This window comes from Xiphophorus maculatus, chromosome 5 (assembly GCF_002775205.1).
Source record: "Xiphophorus maculatus strain JP 163 A chromosome 5, X_maculatus-5.0-male, whole genome shotgun sequence".
In the NCBI taxonomy this organism is placed as follows: Eukaryota; Metazoa; Chordata; class Actinopteri; order Cyprinodontiformes; family Poeciliidae; genus Xiphophorus; species Xiphophorus maculatus.
Genome location: NC_036447.1, coordinates 6,437,080 through 6,454,831, shown reverse-complemented (window position 1 = coordinate 6,454,831; position 17,752 = coordinate 6,437,080). Strand labels below are relative to the sequence as shown.

The following is a 17,752-nucleotide window of genomic DNA, read 5'->3' as shown; positions in this document are numbered from 1 at the left end:
GTTTTGTGAATTCCCCTCAGGAAGATTTGAGTCTTAAACATTTAAAGAAAATATGTGAAATTAAAAACACAAAGTTGTCTTTAAGCCTCCAGCGCCTTTATTGTGCCGCTAAATAGTGCTGCATTCACTAGTGCAAAAATGTATTAAAAATGTAATTTATTATTTCAGTCTAACCTAACAAGATTTTTAAAAGAAGATATTGTGAATTTAAAGTGACAAAATCCGCATATTTGGAAAAGTTCCGTCTGCATGTGTTAGTCAAATTATTTCACCTAAATGTATTTTTTTAATCAGCAGCACAAAGAAAAATATGAAGACAGAGCAAAGCTTTGCATCAAGGTCCAGAGCTGAGTTGCCATGGAGATAGTTAAGTGTCTTTCATTTGAAGTATACGTAACTAAAATTATCTCCATGGCAACTGCAGTGAGAAGTTAACAGAGTTTTTTAGGAGCTACTATATCTTCATTTAGTCAAAGGACAATTAAAATTTTAACTCGTTAAAAATAGAAAAAATATTAAACAGACGAACAACAATTGGAATAAATTAGTCTTGCTTTTAATTTACACCCAAAAATAAAACTTTTATGTGGCTAAAATGAGCTCAAATTGGCAATATACTAAAATTCTCACTGTGTTTTAATGATTCGCACCCATATTGGTGATAAACCTCAAACTTCTAAATTATGTTGATATTTTGACGTCAGAGTTTGTTTTTCCCAACTAAAACTCAAAACAGAACATTTGCTTTTAGTGTAAGTGGAACAAAAAATAATTTAAATCTTTGTTTCTGCATAGAGTAGTAAGACTAACTACTCCTTTTCATTCAAAACTTTAGTTTTATGTCAAGATGTGACATTTTAAACTGTAAATGAATAAAACAAACAAATAAATGGATATTTTGTTTTTGGGCCAATGAGAGAACATTTCAGTAGCATTTGTCTTGATTTCATATACGGAGCCACATCAAGATCATTAATCTCAAAGAGCCGTTTGTGGCATAATGCATTCTCATTAACAAACTGTTAAAATCTCTCTGCATTCAATTTATACTTCTTATAATTTAATAATTTCCAGCATCTTTTCACACTGATGTAATTATGTTCTGTACAAATGAAACTACAGAAGAGGTTTAGGGCCATTGAAGAAAAAAATCTGAATTTTGAGTCAAAATCTAAATAAAGAAACATTCTTAGATTAGATGTAATATCGACAAAAGCCTTTAAAACCCGAGTAATATTTTTGATTGTTCATTATATCATAGAAATGTGAGAAGAATTTAAAAAAATCTTAAACCCACAACACAAACTTTTGTATTTTGGAACATCTGGTTGATAACCTGATGCTGTACCAAAAACAATTCAGCCCTTTTCTGATTATAACATATTCTGACCATATTTTTACATGATTTGTATTTTCAATTCATGTCAGTTTGAGCGTAGGAGATCGGCTGGTACAAAAACAAAACAAAAACAATCCTGATCTAAAGATTCTCAATAATTGGAGAAAATAGATGTGTTGCAACATTATAGGTTTACTTAACAGAAGTTAAGAGCAGACGTTTTCCGTGTTTTCCCGATGTTTTTTTTGTTTTTACATCAATTGTTTTAATTTTTATTCATATTATTAGTTTTTGGTATTTTTTGCCAATTTTGTAATCGTCTTATTATTTTTACCAAATTTGAATTTATCTACCTGTGATGTGACTATTGTGAGGCACTTTGGTCAACTGGAGTTGTTGTAAATGTGCTATATAAAAAAACTTTGACTTTGATAAATTAATTTTCACGATTGTTTTCTCGAGATAACGAGTTAATTTTCCAATGCTTTCCTTGAGAAAACGAGATAATGTCCCGATGGTTTTCTCCAGAAGTGCATGCATGCACAACGACATGCATTTGAAGGATGGATTCAAATTTAACACACACCAATCGCCTCGTGATGTTGAGAAAACAAGCTTTGTTTTCTCCAGATTGACTCGTCATCTCAAGAAAACCATCTGAAAAAATCCAAGTGGAAAACATCGGCTCTGAGCTTCCCTAGGTTTATGACTATTTGATTGGTAAACACCACAGCAGATAAAGCAGGAGGCTGAAGGGGCGTCTTTATTCCTAAATATAACATCTTTTTTCCATGTTTGACTGACAGCAACATAAGGAACGATCACTGCATCCACAAAAAGCAGGAACCCGTCTTCCGGAGAGGTCTGAGGTTTTCTTGTCAGTGCTGGTGGCCGGCTTGGCTTGCCTCGAGGTACGTTTCTATCCTGCTGGCATCTCTAAATCCAAAATCCCAGGTTTTTACAAAATAGGAAGAAAAGCAAGGCCTTTACCTTGGAACAACAGTTATACAAATCGACCAGTGAATCATGTTTTAAAAGTCAAACTGGTTCAGGAAACAGGAAAGCAGAGCTGACCGAGGCTCTTTTCGTTTCTGTCAGTAACTTTTCTCTTAGTTCTTCTGATTTAGAAACAGCAGGGGGGTTTTTTCCATCATTTTTCTCCAGAAAGCGATGGGCTGCGTACATAGAGTCTGTTCCAGTTTGGCTGTATACGCTCTTCCAGAGACCGATGCTGGAAGACCTGCAGAACAGCGCAGATAAATCCTCCATTAGAGACCTGCAGGCAGTGAGTGGAGACAAAAATATCTCAGTATTAGTCAAGGAACTTGATTAACATTTTTAATGAGCCTGTAATGAATTAATTGCTTTTAATCAAACTACATATCAACCAAATCAGCAATATTTTCAATCCAAAAACCAGGATTCAACCAGGAAAGTTGAACATCTTGTGAACTTTGGTATTGTTTTAACGAAAAAAGAACTACATAATCTTTTAAATATGACGAAGTATTATGGACAGACCAAGATTTTTGTTAAATTATGAGAATAAAATCAAGATGTTATCACAGTAAAGTTGCGATATTAGTAGGTTAAAGATGCAAGAGGACCAAAAGAAAGTCGTAAAACTACGAGAAAAAAGTCATTTAAAAGGTAGCAAAGCTTACAACCTTAAATCTGTGATTCTTTTGCACAATCATTTCAAATTCCTACTATGGATAATAATTTGATGCTGATGTGTTCAAAAAATTAAGCTGTTCATATCAACACTGGAATAAAGAGAGCAGAAATGTTTTAACAAGCAAAGATTTGTAATGATCGACACTTCATGGTCAGCTCTGTAGTTCCATTTATTTGTTTACATTTATCATAAATTAAATTAGTCAGTTTAATTTTAACTGAAAAGCGTCAACTTTTATCAATTTAATTACTTTATTTTATGTATTTAATTTTGTATTAACTATAACAGATTGCAACCTCTACTCAGAGAATGATGGAGGTTTGCCTGAATTACACGCTAATGTGATAACAAAAAAAAATCCCCCAAACTATTTTGTTACACACAAAAAAACACATTCAACAAAAATTAAATAACTCACTTTGGGTTAGGATATGTAAGCTGCTACGTCTGCGGGTTGGCCTCCTGCTCTGCTGCTACGATCCTCCGGATGCTATTGATTGACAGATACATCTCCTCCTCAGGGTCGTAGTAATAAAACTTACTAAGGTAGGAGATCAGTGATCTTAAAAAGATGCAAAAAAGAAGAAAAAAAAAATCATCAGGACTTTTTACTGGCAAAAATAGTTTCACCTAGCACAGTGGTTCCCAAAGATTTTCTGGGGCCCCCTATGGATTACAATAAAATCCCGCACAAAAAAGGAAAAGAAGATCAACTGGGCGCACACTTCGTTCAACCAGACATAAACCTAAACACATATTTTGTTTTCAAACTCCACTGAAGTTTATTTCACACTTCAGGTTGCAACAAAAAAACTACAAACCGTCTTTACAGTAAAACACTTTTGTGTAAATGTTTTTTTTTTTCATTCATCCATACCGCTGGGAACCACTGACCTAGCACATTTAAAAGTGAAATGGGCTCTTTGCACCTCAACTTCCGCGTTCGGGGAAAAGCGGCTCAATCGTTTCCGATCTATTGAAAAAGGCTCTTTACTCTGGGTGTTTGCAGGGCTTGTCCAAGGTAACAATTAATGATAAACATCAATCCGAAGCCCCGACAAGTAAGCTGGAGAAAGGTTTTAAGATGTTCGCCTCATTATACATTCACAGATACGAAGGTGAGTTTCAGCTGACGGTTCAGGTTCAAAGTTGTTGCTTTTAGAAAAATATGGCCGTGTTCCTTAAGGTCTCCGTGTTACTTCGCTTTATTAGTTTTGCATGCTTCTTGTGAAGCAGGACGGTGTTTACAGCAGTGTGTACAGGCAGATCAGTTGCTCGGCTGTCTGGCTCTGGTCTGCTCTCTGGTTCCCATAAACTCTCTTTCAGGCTGAATACAGAAGTGATTCCATGGAAATAACACAGGAGGCTCCTTTACCTTCTGCTTTAGGCTGAAGAAGTTGATCCGGAGTGAAGTGAAGGCTGTAAACTTTGCTGTGCAGCGTTAGCTTTAACTGGTAGCGACGAATATTTACAAGCCACCGTCTTCTTAATTCAGGACAGCTTGGAAATCCATGAAACCTTAAAAACCCATTATATTAGGAAGACAACAATGTTCATAATATTGTTTTATTTGCGTCTGAAATACGACTTTGTCTTTTCTAGCTGTCATGGTAACTCAAAGCGGAAAAAGAGAGCCACATTTGCGCATGCGGTTGTGACGTCAGCGCTGCAGGTGCAAAGAGCCCATTAGGAAGTAGGAAAGTGACTCAAACACAGAATCTAATGATTTATTTAATTGAAATATAGACGCGTCTTTATAGAAACGAATATTTCCGCCACGTCGTTTAAAAAATATTGTACACACAGGATCGGTTTCAGATACGTTTTCATTCACTTGAAGCCACACAAGTACGCCACAGAGCATTGTAGTAAACATGCCAAACCCATAGGGGGCAGTGTAGTGCAAAGCTAACACTTATGTCAGCCAATCAGAATGCTTCAAAACAACCACGACTGCCTGTAAGGAAATAAAAATGGCGCCAGGAAGTTTATTTGTGAAGGCAGATGTATATATTTACCTACTTTTAATTAGCATATTGAAATATAAAGTTAATTAAACACAAAACAATGTCTACTGGGAATTGTGTCAAGGCTAGTATGTGGATAACTTGGCGTATGTTGACTCTAAATCACAGTTTTCCAATGTAAACACACGAACACAAATACAGAGTTTTCTCAGATCTCCACTTTGGTTGGAGTTTTTGTAAATAATAATTTTTAGTGATGTTAAGTGCAGTTTTTGTGTGGATGAAAGGACAAAATGCATAAGATTGTATTTGCTTTCCTGGATATTCGGCTACATGTGGAGCAGAGGTCGTATTAACGGAATATTTTCCGTGTTTATTTTTTTAAACGACGGGAAAATTTTAAGCCCGTCGGTCATTTAACTAACTAAATTAAAGTATTCTCTCAGTACAGACGTCCACTCTGAAGAGTGTTGTTGCAGTAAACTGGTAATGTTTGGCATGCTGTGTTCACAAACCATAAACAAATCCGATTTAAAGCTTAAAGGTACAGGTCAAGTTTGTGGTCACAAGTCAGTTTTTAAAATTTAAATGAAGCCAAAATATTGAGCCTTCGATGAACGTTACCTGGGCAGTGGAAGCTCTTGGATGTGGTCGATGCGGACTATTTGCCGAATGCAGAAGCGACAGAGGTGCTGCAAGGACTTCACGTTGCTGAAGCGGGATACAGGATACAGGAGCTGAACTGGAGTTGGTGGGAGCCCTGAAAAAAACAAAAACACAAACGGTCAACATCATTCTGCTAACAAAGTCAAATTCAAATCGCCCACTGGATTGATCTGTGCTAATGAGCTCTGCTGGTCATTAGCACAGATAGGGGAAGATGCTCGCGAGTTGCATTTCTGGTTAGGGCGCTCAACTGGCCCAGTGTTCATATCTAGACATAGAGGGAGATTTGTTGCTTTGTTTTTTTACCTGGAACTCTGGAGCGGAGGAAGTAGAGGAATTTGCCGTTCTTGGAGTGCATGATGGCGCGCTCAATGAATTCCACCACAGAATGGCAGCGGTCCTCGAACTTCGGATGACACCACAGGCTGAATGTCCCTGGAAGCAGAAAGAAGATTTAGACAAACCTTTAAGGAACAGTTTCAGACTGAGGCGACAAATGTATGGAAAATATAAAAACTTTAACTGAATTTGGAAGACAGGAGTGTTTCATGTTTATGTTAGCTTGTCGAACTCTTAACTTTGAGAGGGGGCTTAAATTGGAAATTATTACAGTAAACAATGGAAGAATGATGAAGAAAAGGATTCATTTTCAGATTAGGACTAGTTCCAGTGTTAGGAGTTCTTTACAAAATTAAAGTTTATTGGTCTCTGAAAGGGCGAAGTTGCATTATTATCAGAATATTACTTGAAAACGGTCCGACGACAACAATATTATTGTTTATCGCAATCACTACTGGGACGATTTATTGACCAGCAAAATCATACAAACATTCAATTAACGCGTTTAAATGTTTTATCAAGTCCCAATCATGAAGATTGAGGTTTATGGAGCAGATTTCTTGAAACGCTGCATGACTGTGAGTGTTTCTTACCTCGATAGTGCTCCATGCGCGTGTGGTGTGTGACTCCCTGCGACCTGAAGCTCAGGCTCAGGATGTATCTGGGGTCAGAACTGTCTCGGACCAAAAACGATCCGTCGAGTTTACCCTTCAGCTTCACCTCAGCGTCTTCCCAGTTCATAGGACCCCAGTACCAGCCGCACTGCAAGCAGAGACACCAGCAATCCACCCAGCAGAACAGTAAGAGCTTCTCTGCTTCTGTCTATCATTCTGCAGAAAGAACCTGATAGTGGAAACTGACTTGCAGAAACCTTTACATGAGAGGGCAAAGGAGCGGTAGTCATGGTACATGGGTGGAAAATACGCCAGGTATGTAAACAGACAACAAAATGTCTACATAAACAAGATAAACTATTCATTGTACAACTGTCTCTTGGAAGAAAAAATAAAAGTTTTAGGTATTTATGTACTACAGCATAATAGGGCCGTTGTGGATATAAAAAAAAATAAGAGGAGTACAATTCTGCCAAAAAATTCAGAAAAAAAACAAGGACATTTCTGAGTTTTAAAAGTTGAAAATTTGCCAGAAAGAAACTCCAAAAATGTTGAGATTAAGCTCAGATATTTCTGAAAAAAAAACGTGGAAATCTCTGAGTTTGAAAAGTCCCATATTCTTTCTAGAACATTTTGAATAATTTCAAAATTTGTGAATTTTTCAAGGAAATGTTTTAATTTTATTCAAGTTGCCCCCCCATCTGCCACCTGTTAATTAATTAATTTATTTATTTATTTTTTTACCCCTCCAGGGGGTCTTTTTGTGGGCTCTAGTGTCCCTTATATGATAGTTGGCTGACAGGAAACGGGGAAGGAGAGGGGGGAAGACATGCGGCTAATATCGTCGGGTCCGGGAGTCGAACCCGAGACGGCCGCGTCAAGGACTCAAGGCCTCCAAATATGGGTCGCGCTAACCGCTACGCCACCACGGCACGCCCACCTGTTAATATTTTAACCATAATTTGATTGCTAGAAATTTTATGCTAAATGTTTATCTGTTTTATGACTAAAAAAATATGTTCAAAGCTTAAACCTTTCCTCAGCTTCCACCCTACTCTGCTTGTCTTTTTGGGATTCCTGTTGCTGTTTGTTCTCTACTGTTCTTTAACAAACCTCTGAGGCCTTCCCAGAACAGCTGCACTGACGCAGAAAAAGTCTAGTTCTAGTTTTCGTGCTACAGAATGACAAAAAGCCTGACCTTCTCCAGCTCTCTCAGACTGGCTGTGAAGTTGCTGGCTTCGGATCGCCGCAGCGCACACAGCACCGGAGGAGCAGCCCGTCTCGTTGGTGGAGCGGCGTCCGACGGCAAAGGATTCGAATGAGGAAGGGCCCGGAAAAAGGCATCTGAGTCAGGAGAACGTAGAAAATGAGGCATTTTAAGGTTTATATGCAAATGAATACAAAGACACATGATCCATAAATGTCTGTTTTTTGGATAAATTAATACATTTGGAACATATTCTATTCTATCTATTGTTAGTATAGCATTTAGAAAATGAAATAATTGTCGTGACTAATTGACCTGAAACAAAAGAAGTTTAACTTCATACTAGGCTCGCAACTACCAATTGTTTTAGTAATCGATTTAAAAGTTAACAAATCATTAATGTGATTTAGAACACATTAATAAACTAATCTTTAACATATTCTTTCTATCGTTATTGTGGAGTTTAGCAAAAATAAATCATTTTGTGATTCTATCTGACCTAAAGCAAGAGATTTAACTTCAGACCAGGCCTTCAACTTACAATTATTTTAGTAATTGATATTTCTGACGATTAACTGAAAAATTGGCACATTCTACAGATTTTAAACATTTAAGCCTTTTTTAATACAATATTAAAAAAACATTAAAAGATGGAAAAAGACAAATAATTAAATTTTAAATGATTAAATAAATATTATGTTGCCTAAAATCCAATAGCATAATATTCCTTCAGTGAGTGAGTAATAATTTGTCGCAAAGGATGCATCGACACTTTCTGCTTGATTTCACATAAATACAATGTAAAGACAATCTGCTGATTAACTTTGGATTAACAGATTGATAATTGGATAGTAAAAGGTGCTTAAATTTTACAGAATTTCTATCAGGTGAAGCTAAAACAATGACACATTTTTTAATCTTTAATGTAAAATAAAAATATATACATTTTTTGAACAATTTTGTTTTAATTACTGCTCTGTTATTTGTTCTGGTGTTTTTTGAGCATGTATACTCCAATTAACAATTAATCGATTACTACATTGGTTGATGGTTATCTGAATAATCGAATAATCAGTCAGAAAAAGGGGGAGTTTTTTTTAATAAACTGTTTCAACTGTACATTTTCTGCATATTAAGTTATTTAGACGTGAAGTCAGAGGATTTTTCCCATCATAGACGTCTTACCATTGAGGCTGAGACTGTGCTGGATGGTGGAGTGGGAGGGAGGAGGAAGAGGAGGGTGAGGAAGAGGGAGAGACTGCAGGGAGGCGCCCATAATACTAACTAGGAAAGGCCCCGGTTGAGGCCCCGCTATGTCATCTGGAGGAATGACAACAGGGAAAGATCAGGGAAGGGGATAAAAAGACACAAAAGTGGGAAAAATGAAGAAAAACAACAGCAGTCGACATTAGGAAAAGAAAAGAAAGGAGGTGCCTTCTTTGTTTTCTTTATATTACCAGCAGCTCTTCTACTGCTAATGCCTAGCCTGATGGATGATCCTGGTTGTGCCACAGTCTGTCCATTCTCACATGAGGACTGAACAGACTGAGATGTTTCCAAGCTCTCAAAGAGAACAACGCAGCCCGCAGGCTACCTGATACGATACGAACTACTTACAAAAATCACCAAGTCAAAATGATCTACCTACTACAAAAATACACAAACGTATATTTATTTATACATATATTGAGATTTCTTTATATATTTAATTACTCATAAATGTGGAAAGTTTTTGTTTTCTTACTTGCTCCAGCTCCCTCACTTATATTTAAGTTTAAGAGAAAAACCGAGGGCTAAAAATCGCAGGACACTCGGTATCTAGCTAGAAGTGCTACGCTTAGCGCCATTGTTGGCGCATGCGCAGTGACCTAAGTCCCTTCTTTGTTAGTTGGCAAAAAAATAAAGGAAACATTACCGCCACCACCTGGTAAGGCCGCCCTGTATGTAAATCAAGTGACGGGATAAATGATGGACCGACGTCCATTTATTTAATGTCACGCTATCTACGCATACTAATGTTTAATTTCACTTTGGGATCAATAAAGTATTTTTGAATTTGACTTTGGTAGAAATAGAAAGATTAAAATGAAAACCGTGGGGTGCCATTTGTGCCATCACACAACAAAAAATGAACAGCAATAATTTGATTTACTTATAAAAACAATGTAGGTGTTCATTTCTCAAAGTCATATTTTCAGCATGTTATTCCTACATTTATAAATGCCAAATTTCCAAACTAAATATTTAACTCACCAGCTAAATATTTAATTTTTTTAAATGACTAGTTTGTAAACTAAATTGTTAGTTTGTAAAGTAACTAACAATTACTTGGTTTTAGTTTGTGAACTAAATATTTAGATTTCAAATTAAATATTTACTTTGAAACTTAGCTATTTAGCTCCATGTTAAGTATTTCTTTGGGTACTAAATATTTATTTTGCAAACTAAATATTTTGTTTCCTGACTAAATATTTAATTTCAAGTTAAATATCTATTTTGTAAGCTAAATATTTAGATGGTGAACTACATATTTAGTTTGAAATTCAGACATTTATGAAATACATGGTGAAAATATAATTTTTAAAAATTAACATCCATATTTTGTCTTTATGACTAAATAAACCAAATTATTGCTGTCAATGTTTGACTGTGTAACTTAATAAAAGGCACCTCACACACACCTGTCTGGGCTTCCTCTTTTTAAAATACAGATCCTACAATTAAGCCTTTTTTTATTACTTGATTTGCCGTGACTACTGCGTGGATAAGAAAAAAAAGTTTACCCAGCAGACTGAGGCTTCGGCGTGGAGGAGTTGGAGGATGCGACGTTTTCGACCCTCGTAGAGAAATATCCACATCCACCAGAGAAACTGTTTCGCCTGGGGACACAAAGTGGCAAATGGGAGGAAAAGCTTAGAAACAAAGAGGGACAGGAAACAGGACAAACAGAAAATAAAATTAATGTTAGTGTTTGTCCATTATGCCCCTTAAAGCAGACCCAGGCAGGACGTTTACTGGAAACTTCACTGAGTGAATTAGCTCAAACCACTCCAATAAAGAACAGACTAATCGAAATGATTCAGACTGACTTTACCTCAGTGAAATTTTGCTTGTTGGAGACGGTTTTATAGCCAGGAAAAACTCAAATCAACTGATAGGAGCAGTAAAACCAATCAAATGTAATCTCATCCATTATTATTCTCTACAGGTTAGCTCGGTTTAGCATTAGCTCATGTGACTTGCAATTTCATGATTCATGATCTTGGTCTTAATTTTAATTTTTTCTGTTTCAAAAATAATTTCAGTTTTAAAACTTTTTTCGGTTTTATTTTATTTTATTTTGAACAAACTTTATGGCCCCAATATAGCTCCATAGACTTCCATTTATCTCGTTTCATTAGCGTGTAGAAATAATGCCACAGGTTGGAAAACATTGTTATAAGATCAATCATTGACCCTTAACTCAAGCTGGTATGAATTCCCAGAATGCATTGCTTCCAGGACACCACCTAGAGCTGTAGTGTCCAAATTTTGTATGGGTTGCCAAAAATGTCAAGCTGAAAGTATCCTGGGTGCCATAATATTTTTTGTATTTTTTTTTTTAGAATTGTAAATACGTTGTTATTATTATTTTTACTTGTCTAATCAGCAAACTAAACACACAATATTTTTATTTAATAAAAAAACATAATTCTATATTTTATGTCAATAAAATATATGTGGATAAAATATTCTATATTTTATGTCATAATATTATAAAATACTTTATTTCATACAAATATTATGTGTCAGTCATATTTCTTTAGACAAGGGAAACAGCAAACCATATCCATGTTTTTTTGGATTTCTTTTGTATCTTTTTAGCAACAAGAACACAATGTGGCTCAGTTTTGGTTTTTCTTTGCTGAGTGTTTTTAATGGACGCGGCTAAATATGCGTTTTGGTTAAAAGCCACTGGATGTTTTTGGTCCCTATTACTAATAAATTAAATTCAAAGCAAAAACGTGGGTGAATATTTTGCGTTGCACTTCACATTTTCCATTTCAAGATTTTAAAACAAATGTATTTCTGTTCTTAAATGCTGATAAAGGGCCGCCCGGAATCATTCCGAGGGCCACAAATAGCCACCGGACCGCACTTTGAACACCATTGCTCTACAGATTCCAAGACAACTGAGTAACGTGAAATTCTGTGCTGTAGATGAGCATGAGTAAAAGTTTGAATAAAGAATACATTAATGACGAATGAAGTTTTGATTAATACACAGAAACACTCGGCTGAAACATGAATGTGAAGTAATGTGAGGCAGCACTTTGATGCTGAAGCAAGCAGAGAGCAAATAGCTTTTTATGCTGAGCTACAAGCTTCCTCATCACTTTTACATTTGTCCTAAATCCTTATGCACCAGCTGCAGTGGGGAAATGATCGGGTCAGCTAAAGGCTGCGATGATTTGTATCTATATTATGTCCTAGATTATACATTGTTGGATTTATTGTAGATTTGACTTCTGATTCCCAAGTGGACTGGTCTGTGGACAAAATCTGTGTGATAACAGATCAGGCTGAGACTCTGGCAAATGGCAAAGAGCAAAGCTTTATTTTGTTTGCAGACGGAGAACAACACAGCAAAGAGCTGCTCTGAGTTCTGATTTGGAGCTGCAAGTCCTCACAATATATAGAACTTATGTTACACAATGTGGTCACTCCAGTTTCAGTTGAACAATTTTCATGCAGTCACATAACCACACTGGAGGGTCAGTTAACTCCTTGGATGATAAACATCTTGTTCAAATATGTGAGTTTCCAAAAATCAGGTTTGCTAATGGAACAATTTTGCATAACAAGAACATTGTCAAACCAGAATATCCAGCAAGTGCATCAATTTCTTAAAACTCTGATATTCTATAGAGAAACTTGTTAAGACTCAGGGCTTATTCCATCACACTATAATTATCTAAACTATCTGTTCTTATCTGTTAACAAATACTGGTGCCTTGCTGTGGTATGTATGGTGAGGCATTAGTCACCATGAGCCTGCTGCAGTTGCTGCAGGGACCCCTCTGACTGGTTCTGCAGAAACTCTCTAGCCTACATACTCTAACAGATTGAACAATACTAATGTGGTTAAATGAGAAAGAATTAAATAAAATTGTTAAGAGAAATAATAAAACAATTTTTACTTCACAGGTCTTAAATATTATATTTTTATTTGTTGTATGTTTGATTCCTCCTCTCACAGCATTATTTTAGTAATGATACCGTCAGCACACTAAAAGAAACTATCCAAACTGAGTCCTAAAAACCAGTTTCTAACAGGAACATTAAACTGATACTGAAGTAGGGCTGGTTGATCGCACTTAAAGAATCCAAATCCAATTTTAATCAATGTTGGGTTTTTTTTTTTTCTTTCTTAGAAAGAAAGCAGAAAATGAAGGGAAATTAACTTAAATATGAAATAAAATATTTTCCAAAACATGTGCTTTTACATTCCGTCGTAGTTCTTCTATTCATTGTCTCTGCATCTGCGGACTAGCATGTGAAAATATAATTCCTGAAACTTTCATGTTTTCGCATGTAGCATTAGTGTTCAGACCAAGGGTAACTTGCAATTCTCTCAGTAAGTGTGTTTCTTTTACAAATGTGCGCAGAACTGTGTCTATTTTCTGCTGATGTCAAACTTTGCTATTGCAGTGTTTCCATTAAATCAAAACACGATTAAAGTCACAGGCGAATTAGTTTGTTCACCCAATTTGTCATTATCCTCTAATTACTGCCTGTTGTCTTCTTTGCTTCTTTGGTTTGCTCCAGTGGAAACATCCGGTTGTTGATGATGTGACTCCTGTGATGCAAATAAACCAACTTCGCTACGGCCAAGCTAGCACGAAAAACGAGAGCCTTTTTGAAAGTGGCGTGTTTCCATTAAGCAAAATTATTTTCAAAATGTCAAACAGCGCCACAATATGTGCACCTAGACTGACAGCAAACACAGATTGATCTCTCTATTCTTGGTGGATGCCTGCAGAAGCGTAAAATCAAAGTATAAACTCATTCAGGGGCATTATTGCATTATTTTTTATAATAACGTTTCTTTAAGTTAAATATTGAAATTTATAAAGTAGTTCTTACCAGTGAAAGTTGAGAGGGAGGCAGAGAGGGAGGCAGGGGAGAAGGCACTGTGGGCCCTGGTCAGTCTGGGTTCCCTGTGGCTGCACGTCAGCCATCCACACGGGAGAAACAGAAGGACATGACAATAAAATGTTGAAAACGTCTGCATACCCTGAGGAAATTTGTTTGTTTTTGTTTGTTTTGACAGTGGGGAAAATAAGATACACCACCAATATTTCATGTTCCTCCACTGTGCAACATGAACTACATTTTCAGTCAGATTAACTACCAAATCGAAAGGTAAATCAGTCTGGAAAATAAAATAAAAATTAATCATTTATACATATGGCTGCAACAAATAATAGTTTTAGTACTAAATTATACTGTGGATTGCAATTAATCAGCTAACTGGACAAAGAACAGCAGGTTTAAAAGATTTTTTTAATCTAACCACTTAAGCCTTTTTGTGCAACATTAGAAACACATTAAACAAGCAAATAAACAAATAATTCAATTTTTTTTAAATAAGAAAATAAACATCTTAATGGTTAAAATATAATAGCAGAGCATTTCTTTAGTGAATGTGAACTTGAGGAGTTTTGTGTAGAACAGACAAGGAAGGTTTCATCTTAATTAAATGCAACATATACATATATTTTGCACCGCTTTGACTTAATTACTATGTAATTATGGTGAATTTGTGTGGGGGGGGGGGGGGGGGTTCAGCAAATGGCTTTTATTGAGTATACTCCAATTAACAATTAATAGATTACTAAATTAGTTGACAATTATTTAAATGAACACTTAGTCAGATTAATGTAATCATGTTTTGCTTTGTATACTCTACATTTATATCAGAAAGCTACATTGGCTAGAAATGCTTCAAATGTCCGTCTTTGAGTATATAGAACATCGTATGTGTCACAGTCTTCTTCTAGCTTTGTTTCCTGTGTAATACTTCTTTAAATGCCTGAAATTTTAAGTAAAAGTGTAAATAACTGAAATATGATGACTCCAGACTTTTGTTACATCTAACTCTGGTAATCACTACAAACCTTAAATCTTTTTGTCTGTCCCTATGTTTCAGGCTCCAATTTTGTAAAACCTGTTGTGTTTAATGTATAATTTGGGGTCTTCCATTATGTTTTATTTAAAAGGATAAAGTCTCATTTTCTAAACTGGAGACTACTCTGTATAGGGATGGACAATAAACCAATAACAAGATGTTACAATAAGACACGTGATCAATAACCAAGAATTTCACTGAATTCCGATACAGAACCACACAGCATTCTGGGAGATGTAAACAAAGGGAAGAGCTGCTCAAACTCTCCCGGCTAGCTAAGTTGACGGAATGACTCTTTGGTTACCTAGCAACTCACTCACTCTTTGGTTACCTAGCAACAGCCAGTTGCAGTTGCAGTTTCAGGTTTCCCCACCAACTGCTAAAAAATTAAACAACAACGGCGTGGAGTGAAAACTATGGATAAAACAGGAAAGCTCACGTCGCTGGTTAGTCCTTAGTAATATTTCAGACTTTTTAAAACAAAAAAATAATCAATAATTATGATATGGACTAGCTTATATCGTGATATTTTTTAGGAAGATAGTCCACCCCTACTACTATGTATATTTGGACATGTGTTGTTTCTGTTTTTACCAGCGATAAAAAGATTCCAATAACCCGATTTAATTATAAAGTATGTCAAAGGTTTCCCACCTGTCGGCATCCTGCTCGGCTCCAGATCCACCTTCCATGTCCACCAGACTCATGGCTGAGGACACTGAATAAGACACCGAGGGTCTCTTGTCCAGGATGTGATTCGGCCCACTGCAGCTTTTAGTCCGGAACAGTTTACTCAATCGGGTCTTTAACGAGTTCTTTTTGGACTTCCCCGGAACTTTGAACGTTTTCTCTCCACCTGCACCCCGGTAGGTGGGAGTCCGGGGCGCACTGGTGCACCGCTTCGCTCTTCTGGGCGTAGAAGCTTGGCTTGGGTTTGGCGTGGTGGTCCAAGGTGAGTTCTGGGCAGGTGTCGATGACTTAGCTAAAACCTGAGCAGAACCTTCAGAACCTGCTTGGGTCGTCGGCAGGCCCATCTTTTCGATCTGTGTCCTCAGTTCCACTTGGAAGCTGCTGATGGAGAAAGTCCCGGACATCTTATGGATTATTTCCCGTTTCCTTTTGAGTGAAAACTCACCGTGTCCGTTTTCATCATCCAACCCAACCTCCGGACACTCCTCTATACCCAAGCCATTAATGCCTCTGCTCCCCAGCCCCTCCAGGACCAAAAGCGCATCGCTGGTCTCGGTTGGGTCGTCTCTTGGTTCTGCTTGTCCATCTACCGAACCCTGTGCGCCCTGGCAGGAGCACTGCGGCAGCTCAGCTCCTTTAAACAGCATCCTGGGTCCGACCCCTAGCTCACCAAACCGCCTTGCCAACTCAAACACGGCGTCCTCTTGGCCCCTAGAGTCGCCTCCGGGAAGGGGTCCGGATCTGTCCGATAATAGGGGCCAGTTGTGGGGGTTGGTGATGAATCGATGCCGGTGGCACATCTCGGCAGATCCCGGACTCTCCGCAGATGAATCGGCGGAAGACTGCAAGGTTGATGGTCTCTGATCCAGCAGGTCGTGGTGCCGCTCGACGTCTCCAGGACTCGGGGTGTTGTTGTTGTTGTTAACAGCTGGGCCCAATTCCAGCGCATCCCGACGGTCTAAATCCAAAATCCCATCTCCGTTGCGCATTATATTGGAGAAGACAAGCAGCTGCGGTCGCAGGCCGGGGCTGGGGACAAAGTCGAACCCCTGGGGGTCCATGGAGCTCTGCGGGGCCCGGCCCTCCGTCCCCCCGCTGTCAGGTGCCGCCGTGGTGTCACTGCTCGGCTGGCCTTTGTTCAGGAGGCTGCTGGGATGCTCCAGCCCCGCCGTCTCCGTCGGACCTCGGCTGATATCCAAAGCCGATTTAACGCCGCTGTAAGCCAGGACATCCTTCCCCAGCCCGACCACCACTCCTCCCGTCGGCAAATTCCCGTTTTCTCCCTCCAAGCGGTCCTCCTCGGCTGCGGACACAAGGCGCATCAACACGAAATCGGGCGACATATCTTGCGCGTTGTTCATAATTATTTGACAGGATCGCGAAATGAAAATCACAAGGCGCTTCGCATTGCTAACAGCGGAGATGTCGTCCTTATAATAAATAAAGAGTCATGCCTTTCCTGCGAAAATGCCAACAAATATGCTGGGGGTTTTTTTATCCTTCGCTTCCTCCTCCTTTAGGACAGAGCAGCATCCATCTGTGGCTGATCGGGAAAATGACTGCAGCTTCGGTCCAGCAGCAGCAGCAGGCCGACCTTGGGTCACACATGCGGTTTGATTTTGGGCTGGAGAAATAAAAAGCTGGAGGAGTCTCCGGTCAGTGAGCACAGTCTGTCTCTGAACCGAGCCAGGCCCCACCCGCTCGGCTCAGCATCCAGATCAGCAACGATGATGGGAACCACAAACTGACTCTGGTTCAGCATCACAGCTGATTTTATTACTATTATTAATAACATTTATCACAGTTAAATGTTATTGCATCAGTGTGGGGTGAAGTGAAAAAAATAACAATTTGATTTATTTCGCCTGTCATGAAGAAAAAAATGTGGGTGTTAATTTTTTTAAGTCGTATTTTTACTATGTTATTCATACAATTATTAATTTCAGAGTTCCAAATTAAATATTTAATTCACCAGTTAAATATTTAGTTTGGAAGCTAAACATTTAGTTTCTAAGTATTTAGCTCCCAAAATAAATATTTATTTTGCATTTATTTTGTTTGAAACATTTAGTTTGCAAAAT

General features: G+C 37.8%; 1 protein-coding gene across 1 annotated transcript; it reads right to left on the bottom strand.

Annotated features, from left to right (window-relative positions):
- Positions 1-2,084: 2,084 nt before the first annotated feature.
- LOC102235089 (suppressor of cytokine signaling 7) lies at positions 2,085-17,391 on the bottom strand. The gene is made up of 10 exons (XM_014473410.2): positions 15,636-17,391; positions 13,937-14,016; positions 10,594-10,689; positions 8,996-9,130; positions 7,802-7,947; positions 6,583-6,751; positions 5,957-6,085; positions 5,609-5,744; positions 3,436-3,579; positions 2,085-2,615 (listed from the first exon to the last, which is right to left on the bottom strand). Exons 1-9 carry the CDS (start codon positions 17,030-17,032, stop codon positions 3,459-3,461), a joined length of 2,409 nt encoding a protein of 802 aa, XP_014328896.1. The 5' UTR covers positions 17,033-17,391; the 3' UTR covers positions 2,085-2,615; positions 3,436-3,458.
- Positions 17,392-17,752: the final 361 nt, after the last annotated feature.